General features: G+C 50.1%; 1 protein-coding gene across 4 annotated transcripts in view; it reads right to left on the bottom strand.

Moving 5' to 3' along the window:
- Nucleotides 1-694: 694 nt before the first annotated feature.
- The window catches only part of LOC100080783 (sine oculis binding protein homolog), a 97,083-nt gene continuing 75,684 nt past the window's right edge, over nt 695-22,093 (bottom strand). For all 4 annotated transcript variants that reach the window (XM_029046972.1, XM_029046973.1, XM_029046974.1 and 1 more), the window contains 2 exons: nt 6,750-8,815; nt 695-2,353 (listed from right to left, as the gene is read on the bottom strand). In XM_029046972.1, coding sequence (XP_028902805.1) covers nt 6,752-8,815 — 2,064 coding nt within the window. In that variant the 3' untranslated portion in view covers nt 695-2,353; nt 6,750-6,751. The remainder of the gene's footprint in view (nt 2,354-6,749; nt 8,816-22,093) is intronic.

Genomic DNA, 22,093 nt, shown 5'->3' with positions numbered 1-22,093 from the left:
GCATGGTCTGCCCACTAGACCATGCTGCTTTTCCTGTGGCCTGCAGATGAAGCTAAGGTGCAGGAACAGCAGCCTCCCAGGGATTCGGCCAAAGGAAAGACTTTTCCGGGGAATGCTGGGCTCCAGAGACCACCAACCCAGCCTGCCTGACTGTAGAAAGCCTGCAGGAATGAGGAAGAAGTGAGGTGAGGCCAGGCCAAAAGGCAAAACCTCTCAATCAGGCTTGATGTTTTCCTTGACATCTCAGACCCCTTTCACACCATTTTCTGAGCAGAAGAGAAATGGGGAGAAAAAGGCTAGGAACACATAGCGCCCTGGGACCTTTGTCTGTCACAATTTTTTTGGTTCACACTGTTTTACAATTTCAGGGCTGGTTGGGAAGAGAAAAGGACACCTTAATGCAAAAGGAAAAGAATGATAATAAAAACAACAGCACGTTTAAGTGCATTTTTTCTTGATGTTTTATTTTGTTTTAATAAATCTGACACCAGTCAGGGAGAGACAAAAACATTGTGATCCCAGAAGGACAACGAGCACAAATTAGTGTTGTTCTTCCATGTGAGGGGCCTTAAGGGGGTGTTCAATTTGCTTCTGGAGAGTTTTTTTTTTCTCTTGTTCCTTGTTATAAATCTCCCCCACAGTGGGAGCTCCCCACCCCTGCCCATCCCCTCCTCTTTCCCCAACCCTCCCGCCCCCCAATTTTCTTCTTAAAAAGTGAGCTGTGTTGCCCGGGGCACCTCCCCAACTCTCCCAGCCCTAATAAATAAGGAGCACCTGTAAAACAGTAGCTTGACTTGTTATGTGAGTCTGTACAAAGGAAAATAGAGAAATACAGTATATATACATAGCGTCCACAGTGCCCATGTGTACAAGGCTCCCGTTCCTGGCTTAGATCCCACCCTGTCCCCGCCCCTCATGACAGCAGCCTACTCTCTGCTCCTCTCAGCTCTTCTCTGCGGCCTTGAAGGCCAGGGTACCCTCTGAAACCTTCAGGGTGGACAATTGCTTTATTGGAGTTAGTAAACAGATACACTGAATCACAAGGTGATTTTTTTTTTGTCTTTTCTTTTTTTGTCTTTTTTTTTTTTTTTTTTTCCTTTTGTATGTCAGAATGGGGCATGTCACAACTGTCTTACCAACCCCGTGCCCGTATACATGCTCTAGTGGACTTTTGGACTCTCGGCTACCACTGTACAAGTGCACACAATAAATCTACCCTGTCATCCTCCACCCACTGACTGAGGATCGAATTGCACATTTCTCTTCACCATGACAGGAGAAAGCAAACAGTGAAACAGAATCACGGGGCATCTTTCGCGCTTTCCCCTATTTCCACCGGGCTCCCACACCGTTCCAATTGCCAGGAAAGGGCTCGGCGTGCACAGAGACTGTCTCTCCGACTTTCTGGATCACGGAGAACCAACAGGGTTGAAATTTCATCCACGCCTCTTGCGACGCCTAGCAAATATTCCCCGCGGATTATTTTACACCTGGAGGGAATTTTGGTCTTTAGTTCAACACTCTTGCACTGTCCCCAAATGGGGTGCTAGGTCGGGGAATTTAAAGAGAAAGCTGAGAAGAATAAACATTTACTGAGTTCTCTTGGCATTCAGTCTCTGAAAAACCACAGTATAAACTATTCATGCTGCTTCGTACATCTGTCAAATCAAAAATTAAAAGCCATAAAAGTGTAACACTGAAAATATGGCATTAAAAAGGACAAAGGTGGCCATTGTAAAAATAACAAAAGTATATTAGCCAATAAAATATTCTAACTCTTCATTTAAAAGTGCATCCTGGGCCGGTTGGAGATGACGCAGAGGCGTCGCCGTTTCCGCCCTGCCCCTTCCCCCACCGAAACTTGAATAGGTCCAAAACCGTACAATGCGATCACGACTCTTAGTGTAGCAGCAAAACCACAGCAGTTTTTGAAAAGACAAAAATGTAGAAAAAAAAAATCCAGATCCTCATCCCTCCTCCGATTTCTGAGTCTTGAAAGACGGAGAGAGAAAAGTACCCCATGCCTATGTTGGTCCGTGTGGTCGGTCGATTTCCTTTCACTTTATCGTGTTTTGGTTTTGTTGCAATCGGGCCAAGGCGAGCCCCCTGCTCCCCTGGGCATGTAGCGGCGGGGCCACCCTCGGGCCCAGAGGCAGGCAGCTGGAGGCTCGGCTTGGGGGGCGGCTCCCAGGAGAGCCTTGTCGTCAGGAGGTTGGCCTGCTCCCTCGCTGGCGTGTGAGTCCCAGGGGCCGGCGGGCAGACCAGCGGGTGTCGGTGGTGGAGTGATGCGTTCGCTCTGCTCCTTTCCTCCGGGCACGCTGCTCTGCAGCCAGCAGCCCTACAGCCAGCAGCCCTGCAAAGCAGACAACGGAGCCAGTGGTCAGTGCCTGGGAGCCCCTAAATTCCACTGGGTAAACAGCTGCCCAGGCCCCGCAGGCGATCCAGCCCCAGGAGGGGTCCCCTGAGCAAGGTCGGTCAAGTTAGGGCGGGCTCTGATCTGGAGGGTGGAAAGGAAGAGAGGGCGCCAGCGGCAGAGGGCTGGCCCCAAATGACTCCAAAATAGCAGGGAAGGGGTGTCCTTTCCTGATTCTCTGGGCCCTGGGGGAGTCGGGGGTTTGGCCTTGGCCAGCCAGGAATCAGCTGAGGATCGGGGGCTCCCACTTTTAGAGCTAGGAAGTCATCAACCATGCCACCCATGCGGGTTGCCCCAGATGGAGGTGGACCTCTGAGTGGTGGACGGTCTCACTGCCCCTGGAGGCCTCCGGTGTGGTTGTGGCTTTCCTGTTACCACCTAAAAAACTGACCAGTTACTTCTTGCTTCTCATGTCCTGCTTCACTGCTGATAGACACTTCCATTTAAGCCCCATCTGTTCCATCACCAGGCACTCTTGGTTTCAGTCCTATAGACTGTAAGCTCCTTGTAGACAGGGAGCATGTCTCCCATCTCTGTTTTACTGTACTCTCCCATACGCTTAGTACAACGCTTGGCACACAGTAAGTGTTCAATAAATACCACTGATTGATTGATTGACTTGAGGTGGAGGCTCACGAAGCCCCCGTTCCAGCCCTGGGTGGTGATGGGGATTTTCCTGCAAGGGATCTGGGTGCCCCACAGCAGGCCCTGCAAGAGCTGCAGCCCTCCACTGGCAGGGTGGGATAGGAAGGAGTGTGCTAAGAGCCAAAAAAGTCTACAGTAGCGGTTGGTGGTCTTAGACTGGGACAGTTGTCCCAAGGAAAATTTTGTTGGCTAAGAAATCAATACAAACCTGATTTAAGAGGGCGGCAAAGCTTCTTGGGGTGAGGTGAAATCTAAATGGATGCTTTATCCACTGCACCCAATGGGGGCAAAGTGAAATAATGACAGTAAAACTGAACCAATAACTAGATAACAATGATGTTCATTTCAAGGTGCAAATGCCAGAGAACGCCAATGCTCAGAGCAGCCCTAAGTCACCACGCCAGGGGCACTTTTGGAAGAAAGTCTGCTTGCCCAAATGTGTCAAACACTACAGATATGCTGTGAGAATTATGAATAACCTTTTATTTGGAAGTTTCTATAGGGTGGGAGAAATAAAAAGGAGGTAGGTGATCAGAGAAAAGAGGATTCAGTGTGGATTAGTAAAGTCTAGGAATCATGTGGCTTGTGTTTCTGGGGTGTGTCTCTCAAGCGTTCAGTACAATACACTGCCCTCATTGGCAATGCTCAATAAGTACCATCATTACTGTTATCATTACACTGTGAGCCCCACGTGGGACAGGGATGGTGTCTGACCTGATGATCTTTTATCTACCCCAGCACTTAATACAGTGTCTGGCACATAACAAGCACTTAACAAATACTACTGTCATCATTACCTCCCTATTAGTAGATGTGGCCAATCCTCTCTTACTCGACAGACACCCTCTCCCCTGCCCCCAGCTGCCTTCAAGGGGAAAGCTGTAAGCAAAAAAGCCTCTGCCTCTTTGTTCTCCGCCCAGGACGGTGCCAAAAGCCCAGTTTCTCCAATTCTTCTGAAAATAGCAAACTCTTCATTACCGTCGGCTTACGGAAAGGGGGACATTTCAAAACCTGGCCTTTCTGAATGGCTTCTTCAAGGACATTGCCTCACAGTTGGTATTTTTATTTTATTTACTTATTTACTTTTTGGTCTTTTCTTTCTCTGAGAAATTTTATGGGTTTAAAACTCACCTCTGGACAGAGACCAAACATGTGCAATTCCAGCCTAGGGGAAAATATTTCAGGCGTTTATCAAAACCATTGTAGTGACTAAACTATAGAGTCTGCCATCCCGAATGCTCTAATGATCCTGATTATTCTCTGGGATCTATTATTGTCTGGAAAAGAGTATGTGCTTCCCCCAAATTCTCGCGGCCGCCTGCAGCTGCACCGCGCCACCCTTCCATTTCCTACCTCCCGCTCTGTCACGTTCCGAGCCCTGCCAATGTACGGGAACAGTAGGGAGCGGAGGAGCAGGGCCCTTTCCTCTGCAGCAGCTCCCAGGCCCAGCAGGTGGCAAAGTTGCTCCCGGAGGCTGGCATCTGGGCACAAGGCAAAGCCCACACTGCTCGGCTCTCCCCTCCAAATGCGCGGATGAAAACGGTCACATCTATTATTATCATTATTGTTATTCTTATTATTTGAAAGACAAGGATGATTACATCTTGGATCATATGGGAATGGCCATTAAGGGTCATGCTTGGGATTCCATAGCATTAAAAATGAAGGAGGATGGGGAACCTGGATCTATTTCTGTTTTGGCAAATGCCTCAAACCCTTTGTGAAACATTTTGGGTCTGGCAAAAACCAAACCCTGCTTTGCCAAGCCCTTTGGCCTTAATTTGTAAGCTCCTGGGTATTAGAAGGGACCTTTAATCTGCATGCTCCTGACTTGTTTGCACTTCACTTCATCCAAATGATGTCTTGAGAAGAGGGAAATCTCAGGCTTAGAAAGCAAGTGGGTTGTCTGCTTGTCCTCAGTCCTTTGCCCGTCTCTCCCTGGCCAGGTCACAAACCCCAGGGGAGGTCTTGGGTTCTTGCTGCAAAACTACAGGTGGCAATGCTGCCCTCAATCGATTTAAATGACTCACCGATGTCTGTGTTCCCCTCTGGACTACAAACTCCTCGAGGGCAGAGGTCTACTGTACTCTCCCAAGAGGCTAGCTCAGTGCTGTGCACATACTAGGTGCTTGGGACATAAGATCGATTTGTTGACTGATTTAGGCAATCCTAATGGGTCATCTATTGACCGTTCCTTCACCTCCACCCAGGTTACACATTCACACGATGGGAAGCAGCTAAGCCTTAGTTAGCATGAGAAAATGAACGGGGACTTCTAGATTTTTGGTCAAGTTATAGGTGAGCTAACTTAATTTGCAATATTTCAAGCTTTGTGCCTTTTCTGAATCTATATGCCAGACAACCCTCACTTTGGCCATTTTTACATGAACTTATGTTAATTGGTCAGGCCACACCAAGAATGCAGTTGAGTTAGGCCCAGATCTCGGGGAGTCCGTCCTTGCACAAAGCGCTCACCTCATCATGTCTCTCCCCTCCCCCTCTTTTTCTCTCTCCCCACCCTCATCTCTCTCTCTCCCTCTCGTTCTGCAGTAATATTCACACCTCACTGGAGTCCCGTATTCTGGTGGGAGAGAGAGAGAAGGGTTCAGGATAAAAGTAGTTAAAATGACAGTTTCTGCGGTTCATAAGAGGTTATAAATTTTTAAAGCACAAGCCATCACAAAGCATAATAACATTTGACTCAACCAAATGGGATCCACATATTTCCAAATTGTTCTAAATATAAGCTTAAGATAGCAAAAGAGGTGATGATGGGCAACAGAATGTGATGGAGATAGTTTAAACCTTATCATCATTCTTACTGCACCACACCCACTCTGCCCCATTTGAAAAACCTGCGGGTTTTAGCATTTCCACTCAGATAGATTTGGCTGCTGCCTGGATTTACAAACAAGACTGGCAGGCTGAGAGGTAGTTCTCCTCTCTCTCAGCGAACGCAGTTCAGCAGCTTGGTTTCCAGATAATGCCTTGTGGCAGGTGGGCACAAATGGAAGAAAGTCAACATTTCCGAACAACCAGGAGATCACAGCCGGGCTTCTTCTCACCCCCTGCCTGTCCGCCCCTCTGCCCTCCTCCTGGGGAACCGAAGCTCCGCCTCCCTGAGCCTCCCCGCAAACACTCACCTGTGTGAGTGGACCGACTAAGGCTTAGGAGTCAGCACAGCCTAGAGCATGAAGGGAAGTTACTAGAGGTTTTTTTGGGGGGGTGTTGCCCCTCCTGCTGTGGATTACAGTAAGGTGCCCAGCCCTATGGAGTGACTGAGTGGTGTGGCTCTGGACAGCCCCTACAAATATCCCCGCAGAGTCTGGGGCGGTAGGGAGGAGTTTCCCTCAGCCCAGTCCCCTCTGGTCTTGAGCCGATGAGCGGAAGCTGGAGAAGGGGACCTGGCCCAGTTTGGGTGGCTCCCGGTATGAGACCCGACAGATGACCTGCCCCTGAGCTGGGAGTGCCATTGAGACCGGGCAAGACCAAAACATCACATGAGCATAATACCGGTTTCCCCAGGTTGGTGTTTCTGGCCTGGGCCATGAAAACCCAAGCCTTCACTGCCCCGGCCATCCCCTCCCCCCCGGGGCCACCCTGGTCCCATCCCCTCCCCTCAGTGCCCTCTCCCCCCATTATCTCTCCCCAGTACAGCAAGTTGAGAGAGCGCCTGCTCAGGGACACGAACCTCTACTTGTTCTGATTGCGGATCCGGAGGCACCTCCTCTTGAGCGGCGGCTCCAGATCCTCGGGCCCAGCGCCCAGCAGTGGGGTGGCGATCCTGCCAGGCGCCAGTCCTGCCTTGTCCGTGGGCTTGGGCACAGGCTGGATCACGCAGCCTGGCTTGGGCAGCATCCTCAGGGCGTACGCGTGGTCCTCGTCAGCTGGGTGGTTGAGGCTAGGGTCTGTCTTGTCGCCCCCGGAGAGGGCCTCCTCCCCCAATAGCTTCTTGGCAGTCTCTCCATCCAGGAGGCGGGGGGTGGCACAGTTGTTCTCTTTGACGGACTCCAGCTCGCTCACAGCCGGCTCCGGGGGCGGTGGCTTTTTCTGCAGTGGCGGCGGTGGCGGCGGGGGGAGAGGCGGAAGGAGGGGCAGGGGCGGCAGCAGGGGTAAAGGTGGCGGGGGCACCTCCACTGGCTGGTCCGAGCCCCGTGGCCCCTCGGTGCTCTTCATGCCGTTAACGATAACGTTGCAGACAGCGGCGCCTGTGTCCGGCCCTGCGGTGGGTGGGGGAGGCCCAGCCGTCAGGGGTCCCGGGCCACCCGTCAAGGGCTTGATGTCGGCCGTGGGGTGGCCGCTGCCGTCCCTGAAGCCACCTCCCCCTCGCCGCTCCACGGTCCCAGCCGGCGGGCTGGCTGCCCCAGGGCGGGGCTCGCGGTCCTCGCGCCTCGCTGGCCCAGGTGGGTGCAGGGCCCGCTGGATGACGTGGTGTAGCCGGGCCCGGTGGCCCAGCGTCAGGTCGATGACGCCGTCCTGGGGTCCGGGTGGTGGCCGGGCAAAGTCATGCCTGCCACCAAGCGGGCTGCCCGGCCGGAGAGTCAAGTCGACCACTTGGCTCTTCCCGTGGTCCTGGGGCGCGGGGGCCTGACCCGGAGGCCGGCCAGAGCTGCCGGGAGGGGTGTCGGAGGGCGCGTCGGGGGCCTTGGAGGGGCCCTGCTTCGGGTCCCGAGGGGACAGGGAGCGGCCGGCTGGCTTGGCCCCGGGAGAGTCGCCAGGCGGACTGGGAATGAGGCTTTCCCCATTGCTGGAGAAACCGCTGGGGGGCTTGGAATCTCCAGCATGTGGGACGGGGATGGGGATGGGGATGGGCACGGGCAGGGGCACGATGACTGGGTATGGCACGAGGAGCGTGGGCGGGGGCACCAGCGGGGCTAGAGACGGCAGGCCGAAGTTCATCATCTGGGGCAGGGGCAGCGGCCCATTGGGCATCATGCCCACTGCTGGGTGCGGGAAGGGCAGACTGGGCAGGGGGGCCCCAGGTGGGGGTGGGGGCAGCAGGCCCGGAGGGTTCCCCGGCATGGTGGGTGTGGTCGGGGGGTGGATGTGAGGGGAGAGCATGGGCCTGTGCATGGGGCTGGAGGTGGGGCCGAGGCTCCGGGGCCCCCCCGGGGCTGGCCCTAGGCCGGGGAGCAGCGGGTTGGGCAGGGGGCTGTTGGGGGTGGAGGCGTGGTGGGGCGGCCCACGGATGAAGGGCGGGCGGATCTGCTGCAGGATCTGCTGCTCCATGAAGATGGGCAGAGGCACCGGCCCTCGATTGGTCATCACCATGGGTGGGCTCCGGGGGGGCACGCCCATCGGAGGGGGCACGATGCCAGCTGGGGGCTGGACCGACACCGGGGGGAGGGCGGGGGGCTCGCCAAGCGGGGGCATGGACTTGGGGACGGGTGTGGAGGCTTTGGCGGGGCAATGGGGGGTGGCGGCGGGTGGGGAGGCGGCGGCTGATGGGCCGGGGCCCTGGCTCTGGCCGGCGGTGGCCGGCCCAGGGGACGAGGACTTGCGGCGAGCCTCCGCCAGTGGCAGGTTCCAGGAGTCGGGCGTGAGCAGCTGCGCGCCGGGGCCGTCGGCTTTGCTCTCCAGGGCGGGGTGCAGCGGGCCACACAGCCCAGCCGGGAGGTTGGCCTGGGCCTCTTTGTAGAAGATGTCCATTTTGTACTGATTGAGACACTTGGCGCTGCAGAACTGTAGCCGTCGCTCTCCGTCCCCAAAATCCAGGTACTCCTTGGTGTGTCGGATGTGCTTGCACCAGTCGCACACCTACAACACATAAGCAAAGAACCCAGCCGGTGAGGCAGACGGCCTCCCTAGGCGGACGGAGGGTGTGCTGCGTCCTGGAGTGGGACCACCCTCCTCTGCCCAGGGACCATCGGCTCTCCTGATGATTCTCCCCTACTCCAGCACCTTGCAGAAATGTGAAAAGCGACCGACTGGAGAGATGTTGGTCAGCCAGGTCGCCCGCCCCTCCGTCCCTCTGGGGTGAGGGGAAGGGGGCGCCTAGCCTGACCCCTTCAGCATCACCAACAGTAGGAATGGGTCTGGGAGCTGGATCGAGCAGGCACATTGCTTGGTGAAAGGGGCAAATCTGAATATATTTGAGAGCAAAGGTCTCTCCCCAAGCACTGCGGTAGGGGGATTCTTAAGCATATATCTTGATGCTCTAGTCCTTCCTCCTGCTGGTAAACAACTTTAGGATCTGCTTCTCTCTCTAGATGGTTAGCTCCTCGAGGGCAGGGATCATGCCCACTAACCCTATTGTCCTCTGTCAAGCCTTCAGGGCAGGTGCTCTGCCACACAGTCAGCGCTCAGTTCATGCTATTGATGGACTGATTGAGAGGAGAAGCAGTGTGGTCTAGTGGAAAGAGCACATTCTAGGAGTCAGAGGACTTGGGTTCTAATTCTGGCTCTGCCACTTGCCTGATGTGTGACCTTGGGCAAATCACTTCACTCCTCTGGGCCGCTGCTTCCTCATCTGTACAATGGGGATTTAATACCTGCTCTCCCTCCCACTTAGATTGTGAGTCCCCTGTGGGTCAGGAACTGTGTCTGACTTGATTATCTTGTATCTATCCCTGTGCTTAGTACATTGTTTGGATCATAGTTAGTCCTTCAAAAATATCACTATTATTATTATTATTATGATCACGTCATTTGCCTCCTCAAGACCCTGGTCAGCATGGCTAGTGTCCAGCCTTGCAGTTGGTATAGGGTCCGCAGGACTGAAGGGCAGCCCCAAGGACCCAGTCCCGTCATCTCTGCCCTCCGAGGGTTGGCTTGGACCCGGCTATGTGGCCAGCCAAAGGCCGGGCCATTTCCAACCTGGGCAACTTTTCGAGCCGCCTGCCCACTCTGCTTCAGCTGTCGGCTTTTGGGTGACATTCCCTGGCAGACGGCTTATTTAACAACTTTTCAAACACTGCAGGACACCTTCCAAAAGTTGTGCTGGCTTTTCCTCCTCGTACCTACCACAGACACGGCAGGGGGCAGGGCAGATGTAGTTTACACTGGGCTGTGGAACTAATTGATCGCTGCGAATGGTTCCTATCTGGAAGTCACCAGACACCAAAGTTCAAAAGACAGTCGTTCTAGGCTTCAGAATCCGTGACTTTGGAGAAATTATTGTAATTTCATTAACACATTAATTTTGCAACACCATCGGTTCGCACAGATGGTGAAGACATGATCTACAATTCAAATATGACTCTTGTTTGCACAAATGCCTTTCCTTCATATGGCATTTTAAGCAAGAATTAGAATGAGTAATCTTGCCATAGCTATAAACAGATAAACAGATGTCAAATTTTTCAACAGCTCTTTCGGTGCTTTTCCTTTTGGGAACAGAATTTTACCCATACAATCACTTTTTGTCATTTCTTCAGTGCTCAGATACTAAGTTTATGGAAATTTTAAATATTCCTCTCAATGAATGGGTTATCATTAACTTTCTGACCGTATCCAAGTGAATGCTGATGTGGTTCCAAAAAAATAGCACATCAGCTTTAGGGAGGATTCTTATTTTTGAAAAAAATAACAAAAAATAGTCTTTACAAAATGCTAGCTTTAAAAAGTTGATGCATTTCAATAGCGATAGCAAATAATGCAAAACCAACAGATGTTGGGTTATTGATTAATCATCTCATTGTGTGCTCAGTTGTCCTTTATTATAAACAGAGGAGACATTTTGACGGGAAGGTGCTACGTGTGTCCATTCACTCCTGGCTCCTTTAAACTCATTTTGGGCAAATGCCTAATTGCCCTTTTCCATGGAATAAGCCAGGTACTTTGTGATCTAACAGCCACAGCAACTGCACACGTTTCCTTCCTCCCAAAAGCTTTTCTTTCAGTTTATTTTAGCATTAAATGAAACGGCCCTTTGCAAAATGGCATCAACCAAGTTACCTCTAGAAACGGGACTGACAACCCTTTGTATTTCTCAAATCTGCCCTAGTAATCCAACTGGGGAAAGGAATACCACTAAAATCCTATTGTTGATAGTTAAATCATGCCACCACAAAGAAATGGAGAAATGTTTCCCTTGCCCTCATTCCTCCCTCCCCGCCATATTGGTCCAGAGGCATGAAGGATCTGACTGGTCCTCACTCGGGCCAGAGCTTTGCTGAGGGGAGGGTTTGCGGGAGGGGAAGGGGCAGAAGGGAGCTGCCATGCATCCCATGTTGATGACGATGATGGCCCAAGCTTCTAGGACAGAAACTGCACACACAGTTAGACAGAGATAGTGAGTCCCATGTGGGACAGGGGCTGTGTTCAGATCTCCTTATCACCTGTCTGCGTCGGTGCTCGTTACGAAGCTTGGTACATAGTTCAGGCTTTACAAATACCACAGTTACTTCAATTTTATTCAGCTGACTCCCTCAATCATCTGGAGGGTAAAAAGTAATCACCCTGGCAGGATCCAAGCAGCTTTCTATCTTGGAATCCTGCACAATCTGTTTCTAGAGTTAGTGAACGTGGAACATGACAGGGCTTTACCGCTCCTTTTATGGGATGAAGCCATGTGCAATACCATCGTATTCCCAAATTAGGTTATTGAAGAAAACCTACTATTTAAATTCGCCAGACTGCAGAGGGAGAAGTCATTGAGAAAATATGAAGAGTACAGGAACTCTCTGATTTATCAATGGCTTAGATTAGCCAATGAAAAGGGAACACACCAGAAAGCACATAAATAAATGCCTTTCGGATCATTTTATACATTAGCGATCAGCTGAGGATTTTATCAAATTACTGTGGTGTTTTATTCCTCCAGAACTTGGTTGTCTCCAGGGACTCCAGTGTCACCTCCAACTAAAAGCATGTTTTCTCTCCCACCCACTTGAACCTTTATGAATCTTGCTTAAAAAGAAAAAAAAACCTCCCAGTTTGTCTTGTTCCTTGGTGAATTCCTGAAAATGAGAAATGTAGTATCCACTTCGCTTAACTGAAACATTGATCGTAGACCTGCCACTCTAATTTATTGCTAGATAAAATTCACTGAAGAAACCAAGGCTAAAAGCCATAATTGTGTTGCCCAGCAAAAGCATCAGAGTGAGCTAACCAGTAGTTCACACCGTTCCAAGGGAAGTCGCTACGTCTAACACCACAGCTCGTCTCTCTATTGCCTGGGCCACAACTCAGATCTACAGATAATGGGGCAAAGGGGAGAAATTCTTCAAGAAAAAAAATTGTCACTTCAAAAATGAATGCCAGACGTGTCCAGAAAGACCTATTATTTAAGATGAGACCAGTGAATTTCTGATCCAGACGGCTATCTCATGAGAGACAATGAGAAGGAATGGCCTTGTCCAATTCACAGCTTGCTAACCAGAGACTCCAGTAATGAAATTTTTTCTAGTGGGTCTATGCCAATTACTTAGGCTGTGGGCCCCAGGGGAAAATATGCATCTCTACCTTTCAGCAGAAGAAAATAAGATTTGCATATCCGTGAAGTACATAGCATGTGGCTTATAAACTCCTGTTTTCTAAATAGTAACACTGGGTTTCTTACAAGTGGTTTTAAATTTTTGAACTGCATTACTTTTCTCCCATCATTATGAACTGAAGTACAGATTCCTGCAGATACTTAAAAAGAAAATATTTTTAAGTGTGATGCTTTAACTGGGTTTTGGCAAGGCTTTTAGTGGCTGTCTTGTCCCTTACTGAGCAGGTGCTGGGTGCGCCCCCTTGGAGGGGGCTGGGGAAGACTGATGTGGGAAGTTGCAAGATAAGGGTGTTGCCTGAGACCCAGCTGGGAAGCTGTCGCAAACACCATGTCATAAAAGCACTGTGAACTGGATGGACGAAGGCAACCACCCTTCCTGGGTTATGCCCAAGTCTAAATAGAATAAGAAGAAGAAAAAGAAGGATTGGTATTATGTGTACCCCACTGTGCTAAGATCTATGGTAGATATAGTACAATCAAATCAGATACAGTCTCTGTTCCACATGGGGCTCATAGTTTAAGGGGGAGGGAGAACAATCATTTTAATCCCCATTTTATACATGAGGCAACTGGGGCCCAGAGAAATTAAGTGACTTGCCCGAAGTCACACAGCAGGTAAGGGATGGAACTGAGATTGGGACCAGATTGCCTGACTCTCAGTCCTGAGCTCTATCCATGAACACTTTAGAATTTATGAGGCAGCGAGGCCCAGGGGTCAGAGCCCAGGGCTCAGAGTCAGAGGGCTGGGTTGTAGACCCAGTTCTGCACCTGGCCTGTTGCATGACCATGGGCCAGTCGCTTTGCCTCTTCGGCTCATTGTTCCCTCATCCGTAAAATGGGGGCTTAGACATAACCTCCCTTTCTTTTCTTCAAAGGGACGCTGTGATGACAAAAATGAAGTAAGTGATGTGAAAGTGCTTCGGGAAGAAATGCACTCCATGAAGGCTGGGTCTGATTCTGAGATCAGATGTGGAACTTGGGGCTCATTGGCAGCAAATAGCCCATCCCCCAGACTGCTCAGAAAGTGCTCTGTTAGCAGAAAGGGGACTTGCTCTCGACAGAGGGATCCCAAGGTCAGGCCTGTTGGGTTCCTGAGTGCTTTCCACCTGTTAATTCCTGGGAAAGGCAGCATGCTATCCAAGCAGAGTCTCGAGTGGGACCTAAAGTTTCTCTGAGGTTGCCCCTTTAAAGGGTAAGCCTATCCCTCTAGATTTTAAACTCATTGTGGGCAGGGAATGTGGCTGTTATGTGGTTGTGTTGTACTCTCCCAAGTGCTTAATATAGTACCCTGTACACAGTAAGTACTCAATAAATACGATTGACTCTTTGACACAGTTTGTCAATTCCACCCCATGCTGGGGTGGAAGTTGATCTGTGCGGCTTCCGGCTCTAGGTGGTGAGTACACTGATCAGCTGCCATTGGGGACCTATTAAAAAAGCTGCCTTCTGAACAGGAGTCTGGGGGCAGGCAAGAGTGAATTACAAAATTTTCTTGCTAAAAATTTGCTTTTTCTTGAAGGAGACCTTAGCAGCAGCCTAATGATCCAATTTTACTAATCATTTAACCTTTAAAAAACCCAAAAAACATTCCATCTCATCTTCCCTCCCAAATCCTCTCCTCCACCTGATTTCCCGTCACTGTTGACATCATTACCACCCTCCCCGAAGCCCATAACCATGGGATTATCCATGACTTCTCCCTCTTTCTCAATCCCTATAATTCTCTCTGTCAGTAAATCCCACTGTTTTTTTTTCCAATCAAATGGCGACCCTGCTGATCCAGAAAACGTGTCATACCTCACCTTGACTATTCTCAGGCTTCTCACTGGTCCCCGTGCCTACAGTCTCCCCCTTCTCCAGCCCATTTTTCTCTGCCTCCCGGATAATGTTTCTAAAGCATTATTCTGCATACATGTCCTCACTCTTCAAAAACCTCCACTGGTGCCCATTCCTTTCCATGACAAGCAGATATTCCTGACCATTAGCTCTCTCCCCCAAACTCTCTGTTCCTCCCAAGCTAACCTACTCACTGAGCCTCATTCTCGTCTCTCATAATAACAATAACAATAATAGTTAAGCACTTCCTATGTGCTAAGCACTGTTCTGAATGCTGGGTAGATATAAGATAATGAGGTTGAACACCATTCCTGTCCCATATGGGTTTCACTGTCTAAGTAGGAGGGCATAGGATTTAGTTTCCATTTTACCGATGAGGAATCTGAGGCACAGATAACTTTAGTGACTGGTCCAAAGTCACATAGCAAAGTGGCAGAGCCAGGATTAGAATTCAGGCCCTCTGACCTGCCATGTGCTCTTTCCACTAGGCCATGCTGCTTCCTCTCCTGCTACCAATCTCTTGCTCACATCCTCAGACCTGCCTGGAACTCCCTTCCCCTTCATAACCAAAGTCCACAGCTCTCCCCATCTTCAAATTCCTTCTGAAATCACATCACCTTCAGAAGGTCTTCCCAGGATCCACTAACTCCATTATATTCTCCCAAGCACTTAGTATGGTTTTCTGTATTCAAAAAGTATTCAATAAATACTCCTGATTGAATGCCGCCCTGATTCCTCACCTTGTATTCTCCCCAACCGGTCACTTCAGCACTGCTTAGCAACCTAAGAACTTAAGTATTCACAGGGGAGCAATACAGTCTAGTGGAAAGAGCACAGGACTGGAAGTCAGGGGACTGGGGCTCTAATCCCAGCTCTGCCACTTGTCCGCTGTTTAACCTTGGGGCAAGTCACTTAAATTCTCTGTACCTCAGTTACCTCAACCGTAAGATGGCCAAAGTGGGTTGCCAGCAGGGAATCTGCAGCAGGGATCTCTTGGGCATAAGATGATGGGAGGGGAGGGTCAGGCCTGGTTTTCTGCTCCCATATGGTGCTCAGGCCCTGGGCAGCGCTCCAGGCCACTTCAAGGGACCAAGGAGCCTGGATCCTGGTTGCTTGGTAACACAAATGTGTGCCATTCGCTGAGCCTGGGGCACCCACTCCCCTCAGGCAGTCTCAGTTGTTGCCCCAGGGAACCAGAGGAAGATGGGGATGGGGTCTTTTGGTTTCAGAAGGAATGTATATAGCTTGGGTGAGAGAGGGTCTGTTTCTTCCATTTCTGTTAGGGATATTCCCTGGTGAAGCTCTCTGATTTCTGACCTGCAGGACAGGGGTTCCTCCCTGGGCTCCCCGAGGGGGTGACGATTGCTGGTCAGCTGTTGGCTCGACAGTGCTTTGGGAGCACGATCTCGCCGCCGCCGGGCCCCACGCTGTGCCGGTACTTCCTCTGAGCTCCCCTCAATCCACCACCTATCCATACCCAGACTGCACCTCCCCTGCCGGTGCTGCCCAGCACCGGCACCAAACAGTGCTGTGGCAAAGTTTTTGGAACTCCATCTACACCTGCTGTGGCCTTGGCACTTGCTCCTCCATTCTGACCCTTGAGCCGATTGTGTGGCAGTACTCTAGTTAGGCCAGCACTTGGCAGTTTTTGACTAGTAGAGGAGGTGGTAGTAGTAGTAGTAGTAACAGTATTTCCCGAACAGTCAGTGGGCACAGGGCACTGTTCTAAGTGCTTGGGGAAGTATAGCAAAATCGTGAGGTGTTCCCGAGCCGCCAGAAGTTTACACGTCTCATGGGTCAGGCTCCACACTTCCACTGAGACAAGGAATATGTCCTCAAACCTCTGTTGAGGCAAGAAACGCGTACTCCCTTGTTTCTCGTCCACCTCCCCTCCCACCCAGGGAGATCTGTCTGGGAACATTTTTGCCTCTGATACTGGGAGCCCGGGGGGCTGTCCCTGGACCGACTATCCTGCACCCACCCCGGCCCCGGCGTGGTGCGGGACGCACGGTCACTGTAGGATCAATGACATAATAACGATTGATGAATACCATTATTATTAAGCAGAAACTGCTGTCGATAGTACTGAGATTATGGAAGGCTGTAAAGAATATCGCAGTGAGCCCAAAGCTGTGCTCGTGGTCTTGTTACCAACCTCAAGGCTGCGGAGGCCACATACTTTCCCTGAGGTGTAGGCCTGATTCACCTTATGACTAGGATGGAGTGGGTTTTGGAGAAGGGGGGGGTGCCCGGTCTGAGAGAGGAGGGAAAAGGTAGTCCCCTGAACCGAGGCTAGTATAATCGCCGCTGTGACTGGCATTTCATGGTCCACCTAAGCGCCCCATGGTGCACTGGCTGTTATTGGCATGACCACTGTCTTTGCCTGGGTTAATGTGACTCTTGCCTTATTCTCAGGCTCCCTCACTTGTCTGCTGTATGACCTGAGGCAAGTCACTTCACTTCTCTGTGCCTCAGTTACCTCATCTGTAAAATGGGGAATGAGACTGTGAGCCCCACATGGGACAGGGACTGTGTCCAACCCAAATAGCTTATTTCCACCCCAGCACTTAGTACAGTGCCTGGCACATAGTAAGTGCTTAACAAGTACCATAATAATAATAATAATAATTATTATTACTATTACAAAGTGAGTGCTTCCCCATTCATTTCCAGCATAGCTGAAGGTAGGGCCCCGGGCTACTCTGTGAGAGGAGTGAGCACACTGTAGCCCTCACTACAAAGGTCATTTGTATGTTGCAGTCATCAAAATGGAATGCAAGGAGGGTGGGTCAGTTAACTGGTGTTGTCCAAGTGCCACTGAGATCTGAAGGATGGGTTCTGTTGCCATCCCATTACTGGATTTTAATCATTAAACATTGCTTGTTTGGAGGTTCGTTCTTCACTCTTAGTTTTAAATAAATAATCTGTGTGTACAGCCGCTGAACCTCTTGTGGCAAATTTTAGGCCAGATGAAGTCCTGTGTCATGGGGTAGTCTTGTCCTGGGTAATCTTGCAAGGGAGACTTTGGTGCCATCTAGTGGTTGAGCTGAAACTCACCTGGCTTGCCCGTTTGTCTTGGCTCCCCAACATGTTCACTGATCTACTACTAGTAGCAGTAACAGTATTTATTAAGCACCTACTGTGTTTAGAGCACTGAACTCTGCCCTGGGAGAGAATTCACGGTAGGGAATTAGACATGGCCCCCTACCCCTTTAGGAGGCTCACGATCCTCGGGGCTAATGAATTGTACCTGAGGATCAAATAAGACAGCGTGAGACCCCTGACTCAGACAGAGGGTAACTACCTGAGAAAAGGTAGTCTGGGCAAGCTCTATAGTGCAGGGGGAAAGGGAGTCTCACCAAGTGAACTGTGCCTGACTAGAAGGGAGGGTCCTGCTGGAACAAGGAAGGGCAATGTTTGGAAAAAGCAAGCAAAGTCCTCTATGGGGCCCAGAAGAGTCTGTGCCAGCTAGGACTGCTCTTGGGGAAGCAGTGTGGTCTAGTGGATAGAACATGGGCCTGGGAGTCAGAAGGACTAATTCCGCCTCTGCCACTTTTCTGCTGTGTGACCTTGAGCAAGTCATTTTACTTCTCTGAGTGTCAGTTACCTCATTTGTAAAATGGGGATTAAGACAGTGAGCCCAATGTGGGACAGGGACTGTGTCCAACCCAATTACCTTTTTCTACCCCAGCGTTTAGGACAGTGCCTGACACGTAGTAAGTGTTTAACAAATACCATTATTATTATTAGCATCGGTGCGGGTGACCCAATGTTCTCTCCCAACTCAACATGAGCGGACAACGCTCCGTTAAGCTACAGAGGTATTCTTGGCTGGGGGTTGGAGGTGTAGGGGGCTCGACTGCTGGTGCCCATGGCCTGGTGGAGAGTACCTTCACCTGCATCATTGAATATACTGTGGATGGAAAAGAGTTCCTCCATCTGTGACCCTGGAACACCCCCACCTGTTAGAGCCACACTGCAGCAGTGATTCGGAACTAGCACCACCTGGTAGGGGAGCCTGGCATCTGTGACCCGAACCAGTACCATCTGAGGAAGATGGCTGACACTGCACAGACTGACCACCATCAGAACTGTTTCTTGATGAAGGCTTCCTCTCTAGAGTGGTGCTCCTTGGGAAGTCCTGCTGCTCTCTCAGCCACCTCCCCATCATCTCCAAGAATTTCCAAGATGGGTAAGCAGTTCAACAACTGTAGATTTTTGCTTGTCTTTTCTGACCTTTAGATATTGCATCTTCTTTGGCCAGTGTCACTCTAATTTGGCCCACCTGAGGATGGAAATGACATTTCCAGGCTGCAAAAGACAAGCCCTGTTGCCCAAGGTGAGGATGGGAGGTCAGGTTGCAGTGGACTCGGATGGCCCGGGACTCTAGTGTGCGTAGGGAATGCCGCTGACCCCATCCGGGACTGCCGCCTCGATCATCATTACATCGCAGTTCCTGGATAAGGTGACTGTTGCGGGGGCGGTGGTGTCAGGCTGCTGCAGGGTGTGAAGGCACGGTCTTCCTTCTAGTTGTAGTTTCAGAGTTTTTTTCGATTAACGCTGCCTGCAGATTAGCTGTGTTTCAAGGCTCTCCATTGAGAGCAAAGCACAACTTTACTTACTGTAGGAAGTGTAGGATTCCCCTTGGATCAGGCGCGGTGTTTCCGCCAGGGCGGGAAAGAGTTGGCCTGGGGTGGCTGCGGCTCCCTGAAGTGTCTTTTCCCAAGTACCCAGTGCTGCTCTGCCTGGTGGATTATCCGAACGTCTCACTGATTGGTCTCACAAGGCTTGTGGTTGGGAGGCGGTGTTCCCTGGTGCAAAGTTCTGTTCTTTGTGGTGGTCTTGGCCATGTTTCAAGGCAGAAGCATAGAATTGGGTGCTGAGTATCCTGTCCTCTGTGGACAAGTGGGTTCTGGGTCCCAGCCTGCCCTGGTCCCAGGAGGGAAGAAATGTGCTTGCGAAGCTCGGGTTCTTCACAAGATCGCATCTCCATCTCCGGGAAGGGAACAGGTTTAGCTCATTTAAACTGACAGCTCTCCATTACCCTGAGGCAGGGCTTTGAGAGCATGGGAAACTGAAAACATATACTTGATAATGATGATAATAATAATGATTATTATTGTGGTACACCTTTAGTCTGTATGTAAGCACTGTTCTAAGCACTGGGGTAGATACAAGGTTTCAGGTCAGACAAAGTACCTGCCCCACATGAGGCTCATAGTGGACGTAGGAAGGAGAACAGGAATTTCAACCACATTTTTACAGATGAGGAAACTGAGGCACAGAGAAGTTAAATGACTTGCCCTAGGTCACATAGCAAGCAATTGGCAGAGTCGGGATTAGAACCTGGGTGCTCTGACACCTAGGCCTTTACTCTTTTCATTAGGTTATGTGGCTTCTCATAATTAGAAAAACTCATCTTTACCCACTCATTTTAGTCCCTTTTCCCTTCAGAGATTTGTTGGGGAAGCAATATTGAAAACACCTGCCCCATTCCCCTCCTTCTCCCTGTATCCCGTCCTGCCCAGCAGCTACTGGCAAGTGTTCAAGCGAGAGGGAGGAAAGGCAGCAGTGGGTCCAGGGAGAAAAAGGAGAGGCTAGAGTCTGGATAATCAGCTCCATCACTGATGACTGACTGAAATCTTTTGACCCATTTCTGTCCTCAGGAAGATTCTCCTATCTGAAATTCTTTCTGACTAGAAAGCAGATAAAGCCAAGTATCTATTGGAGGAAACTAAGAACTCTAAAGCCCAGAAAGGGCTCCCTAGATGAGGGTTTCCGCTTAGAAGGCAAAATCTCAGGCAGTACGGAGTTGGGTTCTCTCTAGTTACCCTGGCCCCACTCCAGGGGCCAGAATTGGAGGGTTTTCTCAGAAGATTTTCTAGTGAGAAAGAACTTGGAATTTTGAGCAAGTTCTCTAGAAATGTATCCGTAAATCCATAAAAATCAAAGTTTTCCCTTGATATTAAACTTAAAATTTTACTTCCTTAATGTCATCCCAGGACTCTTGCCCTAATTACATCTCACGCTTTAAGCTATATACACCCTCCTCCCCTTAGTACTGATGCGCTTCAGATATTTGACTTCAATTTCTAGTTTTAAATCACACACACACAGAGACACACACAGACACACACACACCCCGCCACCCCTCCATTGTTTTTCTTTGAATTTATTGTAGATTTTACAGTTGACTAGTAGATTTTACAGTTGACTAGCATGGGTATGTGTGGTCATGGCTCCTATCAAGCTGACAATCTCTCCAGGATTCTTCCTTGTCGCGCTATTGTACTCTCCCTGACCCATCATGTAAGTGGTCCCGTATCCCTTCTCCTTGTTGTGCAGAGTCCTTCCTAGAGCAGCTGTCCTAACAGTCATCTTGCTTCCTATGGCCAAGCTGCTTTGTTTCCTGCTGCTTCTCCACTGTGGGTCAGATAGTTTGAGGCTTGGCTTCTTGGTGTCTTGAAAACATTCCTCAGGTGCTCTCCATTTACAGTTTCCCCATGTTACCTCCCTCCACAGCAGACTAACTGGGGCCTATTCCCCACCCAGGAGCGAGTGGAAGTTGGGGGCGGGCACTGCCATGTTCTAGGGCATCATTGCCGTAACTGGGTCTTGTCTGCTGTTGAGAACGACCTATAGATTTGCTTGAAAGTGGAACTGCTCCGGAAGCTGTATTTGGCCATCGTGGTGGGTCCGGTCTCACCACCCTCAGTTCTATTGACTTTCATTTGGTCTGATTCTTCTTCATAATAATAATAATTCAAAAAATGGTATTTGTTAAGCACTTATTAAACACTGGGGTAGATAGATACAAGCTAATCAGGTTGGACCCAGTCCCTGTCCCACAGCTTTAATCCCCATTTTACAGATGAGGTAACTGAGGCACAGAGAAATTAAATGACTTGCCAAGGTCACACAGCAGACAAGTGGTGGAGCCAGAATAGGAACTCAGGTCCTTTTACCTCCCAGGCCCATGTTCTATCCATTAGGCCATGTTACTTCTCTCACACTCTTGTCTCTCAGGACCTGAGAGCACATATTAGCCATCTCTCCTAGGCTGTACCCGGCCTGCCTTCATTGGATAAAATGCTACCAGGAGCAGGATTCAGTGGCAGTGGGCCACTGTGGGTCTGCAACAGGGACTTCTCGTCTGGGTGTGGATTCTGCAATGGGTAGTCTGCTGGGAAACCCATTTTCTTCTGGCTATCAGTCCACAGCACTTTCCTAATTCTGACAAACAGTTCAAAAACCTCTGTGTTGTCTTGTCCGTGTGCTCCCAGAGCCCTGCCTTCAACCCTGAGGAGTTCCAATTTGAAAGAGTCAGGGACTTTCCACAATACTCTAAACCTGGGAGTTGAGTGGCCCAATAAGTGGTATTTATTGAGCACCGATTTCATTCATTCAATCGTATTTATTGAGCACTTACTGTGTGCATAGCACTGTACTAAGCGCTTGGAAAGTACAATTCAGCAACAGATGGAGACAATCCCTACTTAACAATGGGCTCACAGTTTAGAAGGGGGAGATAGACAACAAAACACCTATTGTGTGCAGAACACTGTACTGAGTGCTTGGGACATGTAACTGAGTGAGGGTTGCAATTATATTCTGACACCTTGTCGGGGTGTACAAGCATGGCTGCAAAAGTTAGGTTGGGCAAGACTGGCCCTAGTTTATAATAATGGTATTTATTAAAGGCGTAGTATGTGCAAACACGGTTCTAGGTGGTAGAGTAGATACAAGGTAATTAGATTGAATAC

This window comes from Ornithorhynchus anatinus, chromosome 19 (genome assembly GCF_004115215.2).
Source record: "Ornithorhynchus anatinus isolate Pmale09 chromosome 19, mOrnAna1.pri.v4, whole genome shotgun sequence".
NCBI classification, from domain to species: Eukaryota; Metazoa; Chordata; class Mammalia; order Monotremata; family Ornithorhynchidae; genus Ornithorhynchus; species Ornithorhynchus anatinus.
The sequence above is the reverse complement of the archived record's forward strand: the minus strand, read 5'-3'. Positions and strand labels throughout refer to the sequence as shown.